The 17,500-nt window shown below is 49.4% G+C and overlaps 2 protein-coding genes across 4 annotated transcripts in view; one reads left to right on the forward strand and one right to left on the reverse strand.

The window, feature by feature from the left end:
* LOC310820882 (erythroblast NAD(P)(+)--arginine ADP-ribosyltransferase-like) overlaps window positions 1-2,591 on the reverse strand; it is a 2,704-nt gene extending 113 nt beyond the window's left edge. Inside the window, exons 1-3 of one of the 2 annotated variants that reach the window (XM_083692708.1) lie at window positions 2,527-2,591; window positions 1,446-1,554; window positions 1-1,261 (exon numbers count right to left, since the gene is read on the reverse strand). The exon at window positions 1-1,261 is cut by the window's left edge and continues 113 nt beyond it. In XM_083692708.1, coding sequence (XP_083548834.1) covers window positions 530-1,261; window positions 1,446-1,523 — 810 coding nt within the window. In that variant the 5' untranslated portion in view covers window positions 1,524-1,554; window positions 2,527-2,591 and the 3' untranslated portion in view covers window positions 1-529. Of the gene's footprint in view, window positions 1,262-1,445; window positions 1,555-1,750; window positions 1,853-2,526 lie in introns of those variants that run through there. The other variant, XM_083692707.1, reaches the window with a different exon arrangement.
* A 9,734-nt stretch (window positions 2,592-12,325) lies between these two features.
* The window catches only part of vwa10.2 (von Willebrand factor A domain containing 10, tandem duplicate 2), a 13,784-nt gene continuing 8,609 nt past the window's right edge, over window positions 12,326-17,500 (forward strand). Inside the window, exons 1-6 of one of the 2 annotated variants that reach the window (XM_083693069.1) lie at window positions 12,326-12,433; window positions 13,152-13,691; window positions 14,481-14,682; window positions 15,280-15,365; window positions 15,478-15,571; window positions 17,311-17,439. In XM_083693069.1, the coding sequence (XP_083549195.1) occupies window positions 13,485-13,691; window positions 14,481-14,682; window positions 15,280-15,365; window positions 15,478-15,571; window positions 17,311-17,439 (718 nt within the window). In that variant the 5' untranslated portion in view covers window positions 12,326-12,433; window positions 13,152-13,484. Of the gene's footprint in view, window positions 12,434-13,123; window positions 13,692-14,480; window positions 14,683-15,279; window positions 15,366-15,477; window positions 15,572-17,310; window positions 17,440-17,500 lie in introns of those variants that run through there. The other variant, XM_083693070.1, reaches the window with a different exon arrangement.

The raw sequence follows: 17,500 nt of genomic DNA on the forward strand, positions 1-17,500 counted from the left end.
ATATGGTCCCAGTGGGAATCAAACCCACAACCTAAGCGTTGTTAACGCCACGCTCTACCGACTGAGCCACAGAGGACCACAAAATACTATGATAAAGAATAAACAGTTCTTAAATAACACCACAATAAGACTTTGAATAAATATTAATTAATCAATAATTAATTAATTAAATATTTATCCATACACATTTTGTAATTTGCCATGATAATTAAGCATTGATATTAAATTCAATGTTGTATGTGATATCTGATTAAGTTATAACATGAGATTCACTTTACATTTCTCTCTTTCTGGGCTGTTTCTCTCTTTCTGGGCACAAACATTAACATAGTGCCCTAATGCAGTTTGCCCCAAACTGGTATGTTTTCTGACAAAAGATTTTTGATGACAAGTACATTGGTTTGGTTTATCGTGTGGGTTGTAGGAAAGATTTACTGAAGGAGTCACAGACACAAAGGAGACCAACACTCTATAGAAAGCTCAAGCAGGCTGTGGTGTCTCACCATCAGGAAAAGAGAACCTCGAGCTGTTAATTATGCTTAAACAGCCTACAATTCAGATTGCTCACGGGCCCAATACTCTTCAGTGTGTAGACAACTTTGCAGTCCAGTTCAGTGCTTTCTTTTTTGTTTGGTCTTATTTTGAACGTCTCATAAGGGGGAATTAGCACCTCTTTCTCCCTATCACCCATTGTTGGGTAGGACTTTAGGTAAGCGCCGAAACATGTCCGGATCACAAAGCAGGTCTTTCTTCCAAAAGTCTGTTCATTCATATTTCTGTTAAAGGAGCTTGACGCGAAGAAGCCGAATCTGATTTTGTCGTTGACTTTACCCTCGAACTCCATTTTGGTTCTACGATAAGTGGTTAAACATTTCTCCTTTTGCTTTAGTTTAAGGAGGTGTATGGCGTCGGTCAGCAGGAAATGCAGAGCGTTGAACTTAAAGGACACCCCCTTGCTGGTTCGGACCTTTTCATTGAACAATGGGTATATTGCATCCTTTTCTCCTGTGTATGCACAGATAGCCCTGACGTGATCCTGGGTTAGACCGTCGTCGTTGTTTAAATGTTTTTTGGCACAACGTTTTGCGCCATTCCAGGCCTTTTTGAACACCCCCTGGTTTTCTTCCTGAAGATATTTGTTCTTCACTTCGCAGAGCATTCGTTCAGTGCAGCCAGAGTACCTGTCATCAACAGAGTTCGGGACCATGTTCAGCTCTATGGTTTCGCTGGAGTTGAGGCAAAGCCGACGGAGGGGTTGGACCTTCAGACAGTTGGGAAAATGTGTCACAGAAGGGGAATAGTTTAGACTAAAGTAAAAACCAGTAAGGAATGCAAACAAATACATGTACGCAAACACACACACACACACACACACACACACGCACACACACTCACACACAATCACCTAAACTGTCACACTCAGTTGTATAAATAGTACATCCTACCATCTTCGAATCCACAGTCAGCGTCCAAGCACCCAGCAGGTACAACACAGCCAAGGTCAGCATTTCACCTCTCGCCATGACGATCCCCACCACCTGTATATACAGGCTTCTACCAACACCACCAAGGAGAAACCAACACCACCAAGGAGAAAAATGGCTTTCGCATTTTACAATCATGACCAAGAGTCAATGACAATGTCATCTTACAATCAGGCTGCTGGGGTTGTTCTAAAGTATGGACAGTCACATTGAATTCAGTCATCCCCTTAAAAGACCAACTAAAAATGAATCAAATAAATGTTTACCTGTATTTGAAGTTTACCGTCAAGATGTCAGTGTTGAACTGTTAGGTGGGCCGTAATATGCCTGCACTTAAGTGCCTATTTTCACACCTCCTCCACTCTTTCTGAGAAGTGTTGTGTAGGACCGCCCCCAACCCACACACATGCATGTGTGTGTGTGAGTGCATGTGCGTGTGTGTGCATGTGTGAGTGCAAGTGCGTGTGTGTGTGTGTGTGTGTGTGTGTGTGAGAGAGTGCAAATGTGCAATTGGAGAATTTATTTCTATGATTATGAATTTAGTCTAAACTTCATCTGTCAATCAGTGCTTGAGCTGTATTGCATGGATGGTTGTAATGCATTGTGATGCATGGAAGAGTATCAAACACACTAAAAACCATTGCTCATTCCATTCCATGAGTCCTCCAATTTCTACCTCCACCAGCCTCCACTGGTGTACACAATACTGTACATGGAAATTGAATTCATTTTTGTATGTGATTATGGCTGGAAGCCCTGCCATAGCTTTTTGTCCCTCCTAGGCTCCTTTAGGCTCTTCAGCTGAATGCGCTGTTTGACTGATGTCCAACTAAAAACCAGACCCAAGCTAAACTGCTTCTAACATTAGAAATATCATGATCAGATGGAAAATCAGGATGCCATTTGATAGGTAACAACTTGAAGTTGTGTGTGGATATGCTCAGATCATAGTTCAGAATAACATACTACACGTGACAAGGAAATAAAGTAAACAATAATCAAATAAATAATCAAATTAAAGCAGGATTTGGGACCAACTAACCTTCTCCTTCTCACTCTGCTCGCCCTTTGACCTCCAGTTCATTTCCAAGCCGTTGACTGTCAGCGCCACTTCTTTGAAAAGCTTTATGCAGATGCGTAACTGTGACGTGAAGTTGAGGCCTGGACTTGAATCCCCCTTCTCTACTGTTAAATGTTTCTTCCCCATGAAGGCTTTTGCTGATGAAATGACATTCTGCCCTCCGGTGGCGGTTTTGGGCACTACACAGCACAGCTGAATGGGTTGTTACCTTGATAAGAGCCTCTGTCAATCTCATCCCTACATGTCTTTTGCTCGTTCAAAACCAATTAAAGTTGTAGCAGACTTCCTGGGAGCCAGTGAGATGGTATGTACGCTACTCTCCATAGAATTCAAAGTCCTTACACAAGACCTCCATTTAAGTGCACAAAGAAGACAGGAGACTTGAGAATCTTTAACTCAATGTTTTATGATACAGAAGTTGGGAAGTGGGGACTACATATGCTGAAAAATGTATGTACTCACTGCAATGTAAGTCGCTTTGGATAAAAGCGTCAACTAAATGGCATATATTACATTACATTACAAGTGCATCGGCTTTGATGATATTCCAGCTCTTTGTTGTTTGTAGTTTCTAGCGTTGTTAGTAGACTGTTGACCGCTGGCCTCTGAGCCAACAAAATGGCCGCTTGAAGCTGGTGAAAACAGAGAGGTCCTGCCTCCACCCTCTCTCACCTCCACCCTCTCTCACCTCCAACCACTCTCACCTCCACCCTCTCTCACCTCCACCCTCTCTCACCTCCACCCTCTCTCTCTCACCTCCACCCTCTCTCCACCTCCACCCTCTCTCTCTCACCTCCACCCTCTCTCTCACCTCCACCCTCTCTCCACCTCCACCCTCTCTCACCTCCAACCTCTCTCACCTCCACCCTCTCTCACCTCCAACCTCTCTCACCTCCACCCTCTCTCACCTCCACCCTCTCTCTCTCACCTCCACCCTCTCTCTCTCACCTCCACCCTCTCTCACCTCCACCCTCTCTCACCTCCACCCTCTCTCACCTCCACCCTCTCTCACCTCCAACCACTCTCACCTCCACCCACTCTCACCTCCACCCTCTCTCACCTCCAACCTCTCTCTCTCACCTCCACCCTCTCTCACCTCCACCCTCTCTCACCTCCAACCTCTCTCACCTCCACCCTCTCTCTCTCACCTCCACCCTCTCTCTCTCACCTCCACCCTCTCTCACCTCCACCCTCTCTCTCTCACCTCCACCCTCTCTCTCTCACCTCCACCCTCTCTCACCTCCAACCTCTCTCACCTCCACCCTCTCTCCACCTCCAACCTCTCTCACCTCCACCCTCTCTCACCTCCACCCTCTCTCTCTCACCTCCACCCTCTCTCTCTCACCTCCAACCTCTCTCACCTCCACCCTCTCTCTCTCACCTCCAACCTCTCTCACCTCCACCCTCTCTCACCTCCACCCACTCTCACCTCCACCCTCTCTCTCTCACCTCCAACCTCTCTCACCTCCACCCTCTCTCACCTCCACCCTCTCTCACCTCCAACCTCTCTCACCTCCACCCTCTCTCTCTCACCTCCACCCTCTCTCTCTCACCTCCAACCTCTCTCACCTCCACCCTCTCTCACCTCCACCCTCTCTCTCACCTCCAACCTCTCTCACCTCCACCCTCTCTCACCTCCAACCTCTCTCACCTCCACCCTCTCTCTCTCACCTCCACCCTCTCTCACCTCCACCCTCTCTCACCTCCAACCACTCTCACCTCCACCCTCTCTCACCTCCACCCTCTCTCTCTCACCTCCAACCTCTCTCACCTCCAACCTCTCTCACCTCCACCCTCTCTCACCTCCACCCTCTCTCTCTCACCTCCAACCTCTCTCACCTCCAACCTCTCTCACCTCCACCCTCTCACCTCCACCCTCTCTCTCTCACCTCCAACCTCTCTCACCTCCAACCACTCTCACCTCCACCCTCTCTCTCTCACCTCCACCCTCTCTCACCTCCAACCACTCTCACCTCCACCCTCTCTCACCTCCACCCTCTCTCTCTCACCTCCACCCTCTCTCTCTCACCTCCACCCTCTCTCCACCTCCACCCTCTCTCTCTCACCTCCACCCTCTCTCTCACCTCCACCCTCTCTCACCTCCAACCTCTCTCACCTCCAACCTCTCTCACCTCCAACCTCTCTCACCTCCAACCTCTCTCACCTCCACCCTCTCTCTCTCACCTCCACCCTCTCTCTCTCACCTCCACCCTCTCTCTCTCACCTCCAACCTCTCTCACCTCCACCCTCTCTCACCTCCACCCTCTCTCACCTCCACCCTCTCTCACCTCCAACCACTCTCACCTCCACCCTCTCTCACCTCCAACCTCTCTCTCTCACCTCCACCCTCTCTCACCTCCACCCTCTCTCTCTCACCTCCACCCTCTCTCTCTCACCTCCACCCTCTCTCCACCTCCACCCTCTCTCTCTCACCTCCACCCTCTCTCTCACCTCCACCCTCTCTCACCTCCAACCTCTCTCACCTCCAACCTCTCTCACCTCCAACCTCTCTCACCTCCACCCCTCTCTCTCACCTCCACCCTCTCTCTCTCACCTCCACCCTCTCTCTCTCACCTCCAACCTCTCTCACCTCCACCCTCTCTCACCTCCACCCTCTCTCACCTCCACCCTCTCTCACCTCCACCCTCTCTCACCTCCACCCTCTCTCACCTCCAACCACTCTCACCTCCAACCTCTCTCTCTCACCTCCACCCTCTCTCACCTCCACCCTCTCTCACCTCCAACCTCTCTCACCTCCACCCTCTCTCTCTCACCTCCACCCTCTCTCTCTCACCTCCACCCTCTCTCTCTCACCTCCACCCTCTCTCTCTCACCTCCAACCTCTCTCACCTCCACCCTCTCTCACCTCCACCCTCTCTCACCTCCACCCTCTCTCACCTCCAACCACTCTCACCTCCACCCTCTCTCTCTCACCTCCACCCTCTCTCACCTCCACCCTCTCTCACCTCCAACCTCTCTCACCTCCACCCTCTCTCTCTCACCTCCACCCTCTCTCTCACCTCCACCCTCTCTCACCTCCACCCTCTCTCTCTCACCTCCACCCTCTCTCACCTCCAACCTCTCTCACCTCCACCCTCTCTCCACCTCCAACCTCTCTCACCTCCACCCTCTCTCACCTCCACCCTCTCTCTCTCACCTCCACCCTCTCTCTCTCACCTCCAACCTCTCTCACCTCCACCCTCTCTCTCTCACCTCCAACCTCTCTCACCTCCACCCTCTCTCACCTCCAACCACTCTCACCTCCACCCTCTCTCTCTCACCTCCAACCTCTCTCACCTCCACCCTCTCTCACCTCCACCCTCTCTCACCTCCAACCTCTCTCACCTCCACCCTCTCTCTCTCACCTCCACCCTCTCTCTCTCACCTCCAACCTCTCTCACCTCCACCCTCTCTCACCTCCAACCTCTCTCACCTCCACCCTCTCTCACCTCCACCCTCTCTCTCACCTCCACCCTCTCTCACCTCCACCCTCTCTCACCTCCAACCACTCTCACCTCCAACCTCTCTCACCTCCACCCTCTCTCTCTCACCTCCAACCTCTCTCACCTCCAACCTCTCTCACCTCCACCCTCTCTCACCTCCACCCTCTCTCTCTCACCTCCAACCTCTCTCACCTCCACCCTCTCTCACCTCCACCCTCTCTCTCTCACCTCCAACCTCTCTCACCTCCAACCACTCTCACCTCCACCCTCTCTCTCTCACCTCCACCCTCTCTCACCTCCAACCACTCTCACCTCCACCGTCTCTCACCTCCACCCTCTCTCACCTCCACCCTCTCTCTCTCACCTCCACCCTCTCTCTCTCACCTCCACCCTCTCTCTCTCACCTCCACCCTCTCTCACCTCCACCCTCTCTCACCTCCACCCTCTCTCACCTCCAACCTCTCTCTCTCACCTCCACCCTCTCTCACCTCCACCCTCTCTCACCTCCAACCTCTCTCACCTCCACCCTCTCTCTCTCACCTCCAACCTCTCTCTCTCACCTCCACCCTCTCTCACCTCCACCCTCTCTCACCTCCAACCTCTCTCACCTCCACCCTCTCTCTCTCACCTCCACCCTCTCTCTCTCACCTCCACCCTCTCTCCACCTCCAACCTCTCTCACCTCCACCCTCTCTCACCTCCACCCTCTCTCCACCTCCACCCTCTCTCACCTCCAACCTCTCTCACCTCCACCCTCTCTCACCTCCAACCTCTCTCACCTCCACCCTCTCTCTCTCACCTCCACCCTCTCTCACCTCCACCCTCTCTCACCTCCAACCACTCTCACCTCCACCCTCTCTCACCTCCAACCTCTCTCTCTCACCTCCACCCTCTCTCACCTCCACCCTCTCTCACCTCCAACCTCTCTCTCTCACCTCCACCCTCTCTCACCTCCAACCTCTCTCACCTCCACCCTCTCTCTCTCACCTCCACCCTCTCTCCACCTCCAACCTCTCTCACCTCCACCCTCTCTCACCTCCACCCTCTCTCTCTCACCTCCAACCTCTCTCACCTCCACCCTCTCTCACCTCCAACCACTCTCACCTCCACCCTCTCTCTCTCACCTCCAACCTCTCTCACCTCCACCCTCTCTCACCTCCACCCTCTCTCACCTCCAACCTCTCTCACCTCCACCCTCTCTCTCTCACCTCCACCCTCTCTCTCTCACCTCCAACCTCTCTCACCTCCACCCTCTCTCTCTCACCTCCACCCTCTCTCTCACCTCCAACCTCTCTCACCTCCACCCTCTCTCACCTCCACCCTCTCTCTCTCACCTCCACCCTCTCTCTCTCACCTCCACCCTCTCTCTCACCTCCACCCTCTCTCACCTCCACCCTCTCTCACCTCCAACCTCTCTCACCTCCAACCTCTCTCACCTCCACCCTCTCTCACCTCCACCCTCTCTCTCTCACCTCCAACCTCTCTCACCTCCACCCTCTCTCACCTCCACCCTCTCTCTCTCACCTCCACCCTCTCTCTCTCACCTCCACCCTCTCTCTCTCACCTCCACCCTCTCTCACCTCCACCCTCTCTCACCTCCACCCTCTCTCACCTCCAACCTCTCTCTCTCACCTCCACCCTCTCTCACCTCCACCCTCTCTCACCTCCACCCTCTCTCTCTCACCTCCAACCTCTCTCTCTCACCTCCACCCTCTCTCACCTCCACCCTCTCTCACCTCCAACCTCTCTCACCTCCACCCTCTCTCTCTCACCTCCACCCTCTCTCTCTCACCTCCACCCTCTCTCTCTCACCTCCACCCTCTCTCCACCTCCAACCTCTCTCACCTCCACCCTCTCTCACCTCCACCCTCTCTCCACCTCCACCCTCTCTCACCTCCACCCTCTCTCACCTCCAACCTCTCTCACCTCCACCCTCTCTCACCTCCACCCTCTCTCTCTCACCTCCACCCTCTCTCACCTCCACCCTCTCTCACCTCCACCCTCTCTCACCTCCAACCACTCTCACCTCCACCCTCTCTCACCTCCACCCTCTCTCACCTCCAACCTCTCTCTCTCACCTCCAACCTCTCTCACCTCCACCCTCTCTCTCTCACCTCCACCCTCTCTCCACCTCCAACCTCTCTCACCTCCACCCTCTCTCACCTCCACCCTCTCTCTCTCACCTCCAACCTCTCTCACCTCCAACCTCTCTCACCTCCACCCTCTCTCACCTCCAACCACTCTCACCTCCACCCTCTCTCTCTCACCTCCAACCTCTCTCACCTCCACCCTCTCTCACCTCCACCCTCTCTCACCTCCAACCTCTCTCACCTCCACCCTCTCTCTCTCACCTCCACCCTCTCTCTCTCACCTCCAACCTCTCTCACCTCCACCCTCTCTCTCTCACCTCCACCCTCTCTCTCACCTCCAACCTCTCTCACCTCCACCCTCTCTCTCTCACCTCCACCCTCTCTCACCTCCACCCTCTCTCACCTCCACCCTCTCTCACCTCCAACCTCTCTCACCTCCACCCTCTCTCTCTCACCTCCAACCTCTCTCACCTCCAACCTCTCTCACCTCCACCCTCTCTCACCTCCACCCTCTCTCTCTCACCTCCAACCTCTCTCACCTCCAACCTCTCTCACCTCCACCCTCTCTCACCTCCACCCTCTCTCTCTCACCTCCAACCTCTCTCACCTCCAACCACTCTCACCTCCACCCTCTCTCTCTCACCTCCACCCTCTCTCACCTCCAACCACTCTCACCTCCACCCTCTCTCACCTCCACCCTCTCTCACCTCCACCCTCTCTCTCTCACCTCCACCCTCTCTCTCTCACCTCCAACCTCTCTCACCTCCAACCTCTCTCACCTCCAACCTCTCTCACCTCCACCCTCTCTCACCTCCACCCTCTCTCTCTCACCTCCACCCACTCTCACCTCCACCCTCTCTCACCTCCAACCACTCTCACCTCCACCCTCTCTCACCTCCACCCTCTCTCACCTCCAACCACTCTCACCTCCAACCTCTCTCACCTCCACCCTCTCTTGTGATGGCCTCTCCCCTGTTGTGTTGTCAATAGATTCAGCAGTGCAGAGCTCCTGCCTTACCTCAGAGGAAACACTAACCCTGCTCACACTGCACCAACACACACACACACACACACACAACCACAAACTATCATACACACATTTGAAAACACGCTTCTGAGAGTGAGAAACCACTAACGCTGCTCACACTCCCACCCATCTCTCTCTGCGACTCAGACTTACTACCTTCTCCTCCTCACTCTGGCTGCCCTTTGACCTCCACTTCATTTCCAAGCCATTTGCTGTAAGCAACACTTCTTTGAAAATCTCTCTGCGGAGAAAGACTGTGAAGAGTAACTGACATTAGCCACAGTCCTACTCTTTGAATCGGAATCGGAATGAGAATCAGAGTCAGAGTTCTTTTATTTGGCCATGTATATTTGCACATACAGGAAATTGACTTGGTGAGGTTGGTGCGTGGGACATAAAACACAATAGCAAATGTTCACAAAAAAATTACAAAATAGCAAAATATTAACAAAATAGCAATAACAGATTTACAAATTTACAAAAAAAAAGAACAGCAGAACACATTTGAATTGAATGATTTGTTGTCGTGTTGTGGCGGGACTGAAGCTGAATATCTTCCAGCCCGTTCGTAGAACAGGAACAAGATGCGTTGCTTCGATGAGTGATAGGAATGTTCTCTCCTGAAGAATGGACAGTGGATACAGCTCAGTTGGTAGAGTGTGGTGCTAACAATGCTTAGGTTGGGGGTTTGATTCCCGCTGGGACCATATGTACTGAAATGTATGCACTCACTGTAATGGAAGTCGCTTTGGATAAAGGAGTTTGACTCTTTTCGTGTTTGCAACATTTCAAACATTTCAACAGTATCCCTTTGTATTTCTTCTCCCTATGCTAAGAGAATGTCCTTGCAGCTAAGAATATTAGGCAAATCACCCAACCCACAAGAGACATAAGCAAACGCGCACAAACACACGCACACGCACACACACACACACAGAGGCAGGCTTTTGATAAGAGATGTACCTCACACATATTAAAAGTGGTCAGGAAACATCCGTGGTTTAGTCAAGTTGTTTATTCACATGAATCCCCCCCTTTCTACTGTTAGGCTTTAGCTGATTACATGACATACTGCCCTCTTGTGGCAGTTTTGCAGAGGGCACGACACAACACAGCTGTGAATGGTGGATTACATTGATAAACACCGTTAATCTCAGTCTTACATGTGTTTTTCAGAACAAACAGAGTGCCATTTAGCTGACGCTTTTATCCAAAGCGACTTACATTGCAGTGAGTGCATACATTTCAGTATATATGGTCCCAGCGGGAATCAAAACCACAACCTAAGCGTTGTTAGCACCATTCAAGATTCAAGATTCAAGATTACTATGTGTGTGCATATGTGTTAAGATGACAGTGCAGGATGACATGCTCTACCAACTGAGACACAGCGGACCACAGAGGGTTCAAAGTGCATAGGTTCAGAGGGTTCAAAGTGCATAGGTTCAGAGGGTTCAAAGTGCATAACTTCAGAGGGTACCTTTGTAGGCCTCCTGTGCAGCTGTCATGTTTGTAAGAAGGATTGATTAAAAATCCCCATGATTCTTCGATTACCAGTTTTGTATTAGATATTGACTGCGTAAAGTTTATGTAGAGTTGAGTCAATGTGTGTGTGTGTGTGTGTGTGTGTGTGTGTGTGTGTGTGTGTGTGTGTGTGTGTGTGTGTGTGTGTGTGTGTGTGTGTGCAGCACCTAATCCAACAACCACCTATGTAACACACACATAATAAATAAACATGCATAACTCTCTGCCTGGACACAACTGATAGGAATAAACAGAGAGGGATCAGCTGTCCCAGCATGCACGTTATACCACCTGTGAGGTCAGTTTCACAGCCCAACCCATGAGATACAAGCAACACACACACGCACACACACACACACATGCACACACGTGCGTGAGTTCAGTGTTCTTCAGTGGCCTTCCTGGATCTGAATCTAATAGAACACCTTTGGAATGTGGTAGAACAGGGGATTCACAGCTTGAAAGTGCACCTGAAGAATCTGCAGGAATTGCGTGATGCAATCATATCATCACGGACCAGAATCTCCAAGGAATGTTTCCTTCATCTTGTGGAATCAATGCCACAAAGAATTTAGGCTGTTTTGAGAGCAAAGGGAGGCCCTACCCAGTATTAGTATAGTGTTCCTAATAAAGTGTTCAGTGAGTGTATATCAGAGTGGGACTGCCCCACTAAAAAATCTCTCTCTCTCTACATATATATATATATATCTTGCTTATGTAGATGCATAATACTGTGTTGTTGTTTAACTACAGTGAAATCAAAATGGAAAAAGTTGCAGGTGAAATTTACTCATCAGGGGAGGAGACACCTGCTCCTCTCTCTCTTTGCCCTCCCCCCCCCCCCCCCTCCACGTCCCTTCCAATGAGACGATCAAACAACAATCTGGAGGTGGATTGAATAAACTTGTTATAGTTTCACTTGGCCTGTGAAAATCTCTCTCTCTCTCTCCCTCTCTCCCTCCCTCCCTCCCTCCCCCCCTCACTCTGTGGTTAGTCATGGTATCGTTCCCTGTGATTGCTGCTATGCCTTCCTGGCATTCACGCCACCCTCCTATCCGTCACCAACCATCCCACACTTTTTACTTCTTTTCTGCCATCCCCGACGTCTGCCTTTCCCTACTTCTCCTCTTCTAAGACTCTCATTTCATTTTCCTCCTTCATTTTGCTCTTTATCCATCTGTCTCTCCCCACTTCTTTCCTCCTCAGCCATCTCTTCTCTTGGTCTTGCTGTTTTTTGTCCTCTGTGAGGTTCTAGAATCTCCTCTGACATTGGCAGGTACAGGGCATTGGAGTGGATCATGGCATCAGGAAGTAATCTGACTTGTTGTTTGTGTGGTAGCCGGGAATGGCAATGATTACTCACCCAAAAAACACTTACCCACTCAGCCACATACTGTGCATACATGCACACATGCCCACACACACACACCACACACACACACACACACACACACACACACACACATACAAATAAGCATACACACACACACACACACACACACACACACATACATACATACATACATACATACATACATACATACATACATACATACATACAAACAAGCATGCACACATACACACACACACACGACCACACACCCACACACTCCAAGTGGGGTCACAGAGTGTTTTTCAGAGCCATTCCTGTCACAGACACCTGACGTCCCCATGTCACTCCAGCTAGGTGTGACTGTGTATAAAGGAGAGGGAGGAGGGCATACACACACACCTGAACACACACCTGTCTGCGCTTGGACGTTTGGATATGACCTCTACTCACAGGTAAAAAAAATGTGATGTGTCAAATCAATCCTTTTTGTCGTCATCAGCCCCTGCTGTTGCTCCAACTTTTCAATGTCAATATTGATACCTGAAGTACAGGAATTTGTGTTTGCAAGACGTATTTTCAAACTGTTTTTGGTTTATGCGTTAGGGTTAGGGTTATGGTTAGGGTTATGGTTAGGGTTAGGGTTAGGTTATGGTTTACTGAATTACTGGATGAGATCAATCAAAGATAATTTTTTGTGCGGTCTGTCATCTATTCTTCTCATCTCTTTTATGCCCCCCTTCTCTCTCTCTCTCTATCCCTCTCTCTCTCTATCCCTCTCTCTCTCTATCCCTCTCTCTCTCTCTCTCTCTCTATCCCTCTCTCTCTCTCTCTCTCTCTATCCCTCTCTCTCTCTATCCCTCTCTCTCTCTATCTCTCTCTCTCTCTATCCCTCTCTCTCTATCCCTCTCTCTCTCTCTCTCTCTCTATCCCTCTCTCTCTCTATCCCTCTCTCTCTCTATCTCTCTCTCTCTCTATCCCTCTCTCTCTATCCCTCTCTCTCTCTCTCTCTCTCTATCCCTCTCTCTCTATCTCTCTCTCTCTATCCCTCTCTCTCTCTCTCTCTCTCTATCCCTCTCTCTTTCTCTACCCCTCTCTCTCTCTCTACCCCTCTCTCTCTCTACCCCTCTCTCTCTCTCTACCTCTCTCTCTCTCTCTCTCTCTCTAACCCAGGTGTCTCCACTTGACCTTGTTGCCTTGTTAACGCTGAGTGAACACTCTCTTGTTGCCTCCAACAGAGTCACAGAACCAGAAAGACCCACACCTTGATACTCGACTCTCATAATCCCACACACAAAGCACATTAGAGAGAGAGAATAAGAGAGAGAGGGAGAGGGAGCAAGAACATTGAACACACACACACACACACACACACAGTTTTCCATGAGAGAGGTTTTGAAATAAACTAGTAGAACACACAGACATCCAGCGCCTTGTCTTTTGCGTCAGTGGTAGTGGTCTCTTGTGGTAGTTCTAGAAGACCCTTCCTTCTCCTTGTGGACCTTCATGGCTGTGTACGTTGCAATGCACACCTCTCTCCTCCTGGTGGCGCTGTTCCTCTCCCTGCCAGAGGTCACCCAGGCCTTCAAACCCCTCATCTCAACAAACAACTCCGTCACCCACCGTGACATCACAGAGAGGGCCGTTCTCCTCAAAACAGCTGAGGTGTGCCGTGCCCTGGCCGCCGCTGAGGGGCGGGATTTCAGCCTGGCGGTAAGTGGACTATTGGTGTAGTGAGAGAGCTGCGGGTGACGGACAGGGGAGCTGACCAATCAAGGCTGACTCAAGGCCGACTCAACCATTATGGTTTATCAAGTGGTTTCTTTTAAAAAACAAATCACGAAAAACTACAGTATATGAAAATGCTTTGCTAGATTGATTTCATACCTTGATGATAAATTGGAAAGCATTTGCTCATGGTTTATCGATGGTTCAATCCAATGGAATCTCCTAACCCTAGCTCCAGCCCTAACCTTGACCCTAACCCTAGCTCCAGCTCCAGCTCCAGCATTAAGACTAGTGTCTTTAACCAAAGCCTTTCCCTCTCCCAGGTTGATGAGAGCCTGCCCTAACCCTAACCCTATCTCCAGCCCTAACCCTAACCCTAGCTCCAGCCCTAACCCTAACCCTATCTCCAGCCCTAACCCTAACTCCAGCCCTAACCCTAGCTCCAGCCCTAACCCTAACCCTAGCCCTAGCTCCAGCCCTAACCCTAACCCTAACTTTAGCTCCAGCCCTAACCCTAATCCTAGCTCCAGCCCTAACCCTAACCCTATCTCCAGCCCTAACCCTAACTCCAGCCCTAACCCTAGCTCCAGCCCTAACCCTAATCCTAGCTCCAGCCCTAACCCTAGCCCTAGCTCCAGCCCTAACCCTAACCCTAATCCTAGCTCCAGCTCTAACCCTAGCTCCAGCCCTAACCCTAATCCTCGCTCCAGCCCTAACCCTAACCCTAGCTCCAGCTAGACTAGTGTCTTTAACCAAAGCCTTTCCCTCCCCCAGGTTGATGACAGCCTGTCCGTGTACAAGCTCCAGATGGCGTGCACGGCCGACAGCTCCTCCCTCCTCTCCACGGTCAGGTTCCAGACCGCCATCATCAGCATGTACCTGAGCAACGCCCTGGTGGACGTGGTGTTCGCCCTGAGCGAGGAGCACCACTTTGACGCAGAGGCGTTCAAGGGGGGCCGTGACATCATCACTGCAGGTACACTAGTTAGTACACTAGATCATTACCACAGGTACAGTAGACTAGTTAGTACACTAGTTAGTACACTAGATCATTACCACAGGTACAGTACACTAGTTAGTACACTAGTTAGTACACTAGTTAGTACACTAGTACCACAGTACAGTACACTAGTTAGTACACTAGATCATTACCACAGTACAGTACACTAGTTAGTACACTAGTACCACAGTACAGTACACTAGTTAGTAAACTAGTTAGTACACTAGTTAGTACACTAGTTAGTACACTAGATCATTACCACAGGTACAGTACACTAGTTAGTACACTAGATCATTACCACAGGTACAGTACACTAGTTAGTACACTAGATCATTACCACAGGTACAGTACACTAGTTAGTACACTAGATCATTACCACAGGTACAGTACACTAGTTAGTACACTAGATCATTACCACAGTACAGTACGTTCGACTCACAAGAGTCACAAGAGGTGGGCCTTTGTGTCTTAGACAGACAGACTATTGTATTGTATTGTATTGTATTGTATTGTATTGTATTGTATTGTATGATATTCTATTGTATTCTATTGTATTCTATTGTATTCTATTAGGAGTGTCAGCAGTCAAGGCCAGCGTCAAGCTGGAGAACTTCAACTCCGGGCGGCTAACACTGGGAGGTGTCTGTCACACTCTACAGGTGGGCAGGGAGGAAGATGACGAGGATGATGATGACGAGGATGATGATGACGATGATGATGATGATGATGATGACGAGGATGATGATGGCGATGACTGTTATTGTTTTCTAGGATTTCTACAGTCACAGTAACTGGATTGAGCTGGGGAAAAGAGTGCCCTACTCTCCTCTGATCCAACCAGACCTCCAACTGGAAAACCTGGCAGGTACTTGTGTGTGTGTGTGTGTTTGTGTGTCTGTGTGTGTCTGTGTGTGTCTGTGTGTGTCTGTGTGTGTCTGTGTCTCTGTGTCTCTGTGAGTCTGAGTGTCTGTGTCTCTGTGTGTGAGAATACTGAGATTAAGGAGTAAATTAACACAGTAAGTAACACATTAAATTAACACAGTAAGTAACACATTAAATTAACACAGTAAGTAACACATTAAATTAACACAGTAAGTAACACATTAAGTTAACACAGTAAGTAACACATTAAATTAACACAGTAAGTAACACATTAAGTTAACACAGTAAGTAACACATTAAATTAACACAGTAAGTAACACATTAAGTTAACACAGTAAGTAACACATTAAATTAACACAGTAAGTAACACATTAAGTTAACACAGTAAGTAACACATTAAATTAACACAGTAAGTAACACATTAAGTTAACACAGTAAGTAACACATTAAATTAACACAGTAAGTAACACATTAAGTTAACACAGTAAGTAACACATTAAGTTAACACAGTAAGTAACACATTAAGTTAACACAGTAAGTAACACATTAAATTAACACAGTAAGTAACACATTAAGTTAACACAGTAAGTAACACATTAAATTAACACAGTAAGTAACACATTAAATTAACACAGTAAGTAACACATTAAGTTAACACAGTAAGTAACACATTAAGTTAACACAGTAAGTAACACATTAAGTTAACACAGTAAGTAACACATTAAATTAACACAGTAAGTGCAGAGAAACTGTCACAGCTTTACTATGATCACCTCCAGACACAGTAATTCCATCTCACAGGACATGCAACACACACACACACATGCAACACACACACACACATGCAACACACACACATGCAACACACACACACATGCAACACACACACACACATGCAACACACACACACATGCAACACACACACACATGCAACACACACACACATGCAACACACACACATGCAACACACACACACACATGCAACACACACACACATGCAACACACACACACATGCAACACACACACACATGCAACACACACATCCAACTGCATCTAGAAGCATTGATCCATAGAAGATGGATGCTCTGTTATGGTTTGATGAGGAAGTATTTCGGTAATGACACCGCCCACTCACTCTTATCTTTCGACAAATCAGTCAGGAGATCTGTGCATGTGTGTGTCTGTGTCTGTGTCTGTGTCTCTGTGTGTGTGTCTGTGTGTGTCTATGTGCATCTAGAAGTATTTACCCATAGAAGATGGATGCTCTGTTGTGGTTTGATGAGGAAGTATTTGAGGGGTGTGTCTCTGTCAAGGCTGAACGACGCTTCCCTCTCTTATCTTTCGACCAATCAGTCTGGAGATCAGTCTTTATCAAATGAGACGTGTCATCACCTCCATCCACACTGGTCATCTGCCATCATACACGCCCTAATGCTTCCGCATGTTCACTCACACACACACACACACACACACAGAGACGCACGCACGCACGCACGCACGCACGCACGCACGCACGCACGCACGCATGCATGCACGCACACACACACACACACACAGACGCAAGCACGCACGCACGCAAGCACGCACGCACGCAAGCACACACACGCACGCAAGCACACACACACACACACACGCACGCATGCACACACGCGCACACACACACACACACGCACACACACACACCTACCTCAATATGTTAATCTGACCTGCTCTGTCTCCAGACTCCAACACTCCAACATGTAGGAACTGCAGAGGAGGAAACTGCACTGACAACATCCTGCCAGGCGTCCTGGAGCAAGGTCTACTCACCTCAGGGTACTTCAATGTGTTCTCCTCAGCTAAACCTCCAGGTAAACACACACACACACACACACACACACACACACGACACGGACTGGCATAGGGACACAC

This window comes from Argentina silus (genome assembly GCF_951799395.1).
Source record: "Argentina silus genome assembly, chromosome: 21".
Taxonomy (NCBI): Eukaryota; Metazoa; Chordata; class Actinopteri; order Argentiniformes; family Argentinidae; genus Argentina; species Argentina silus.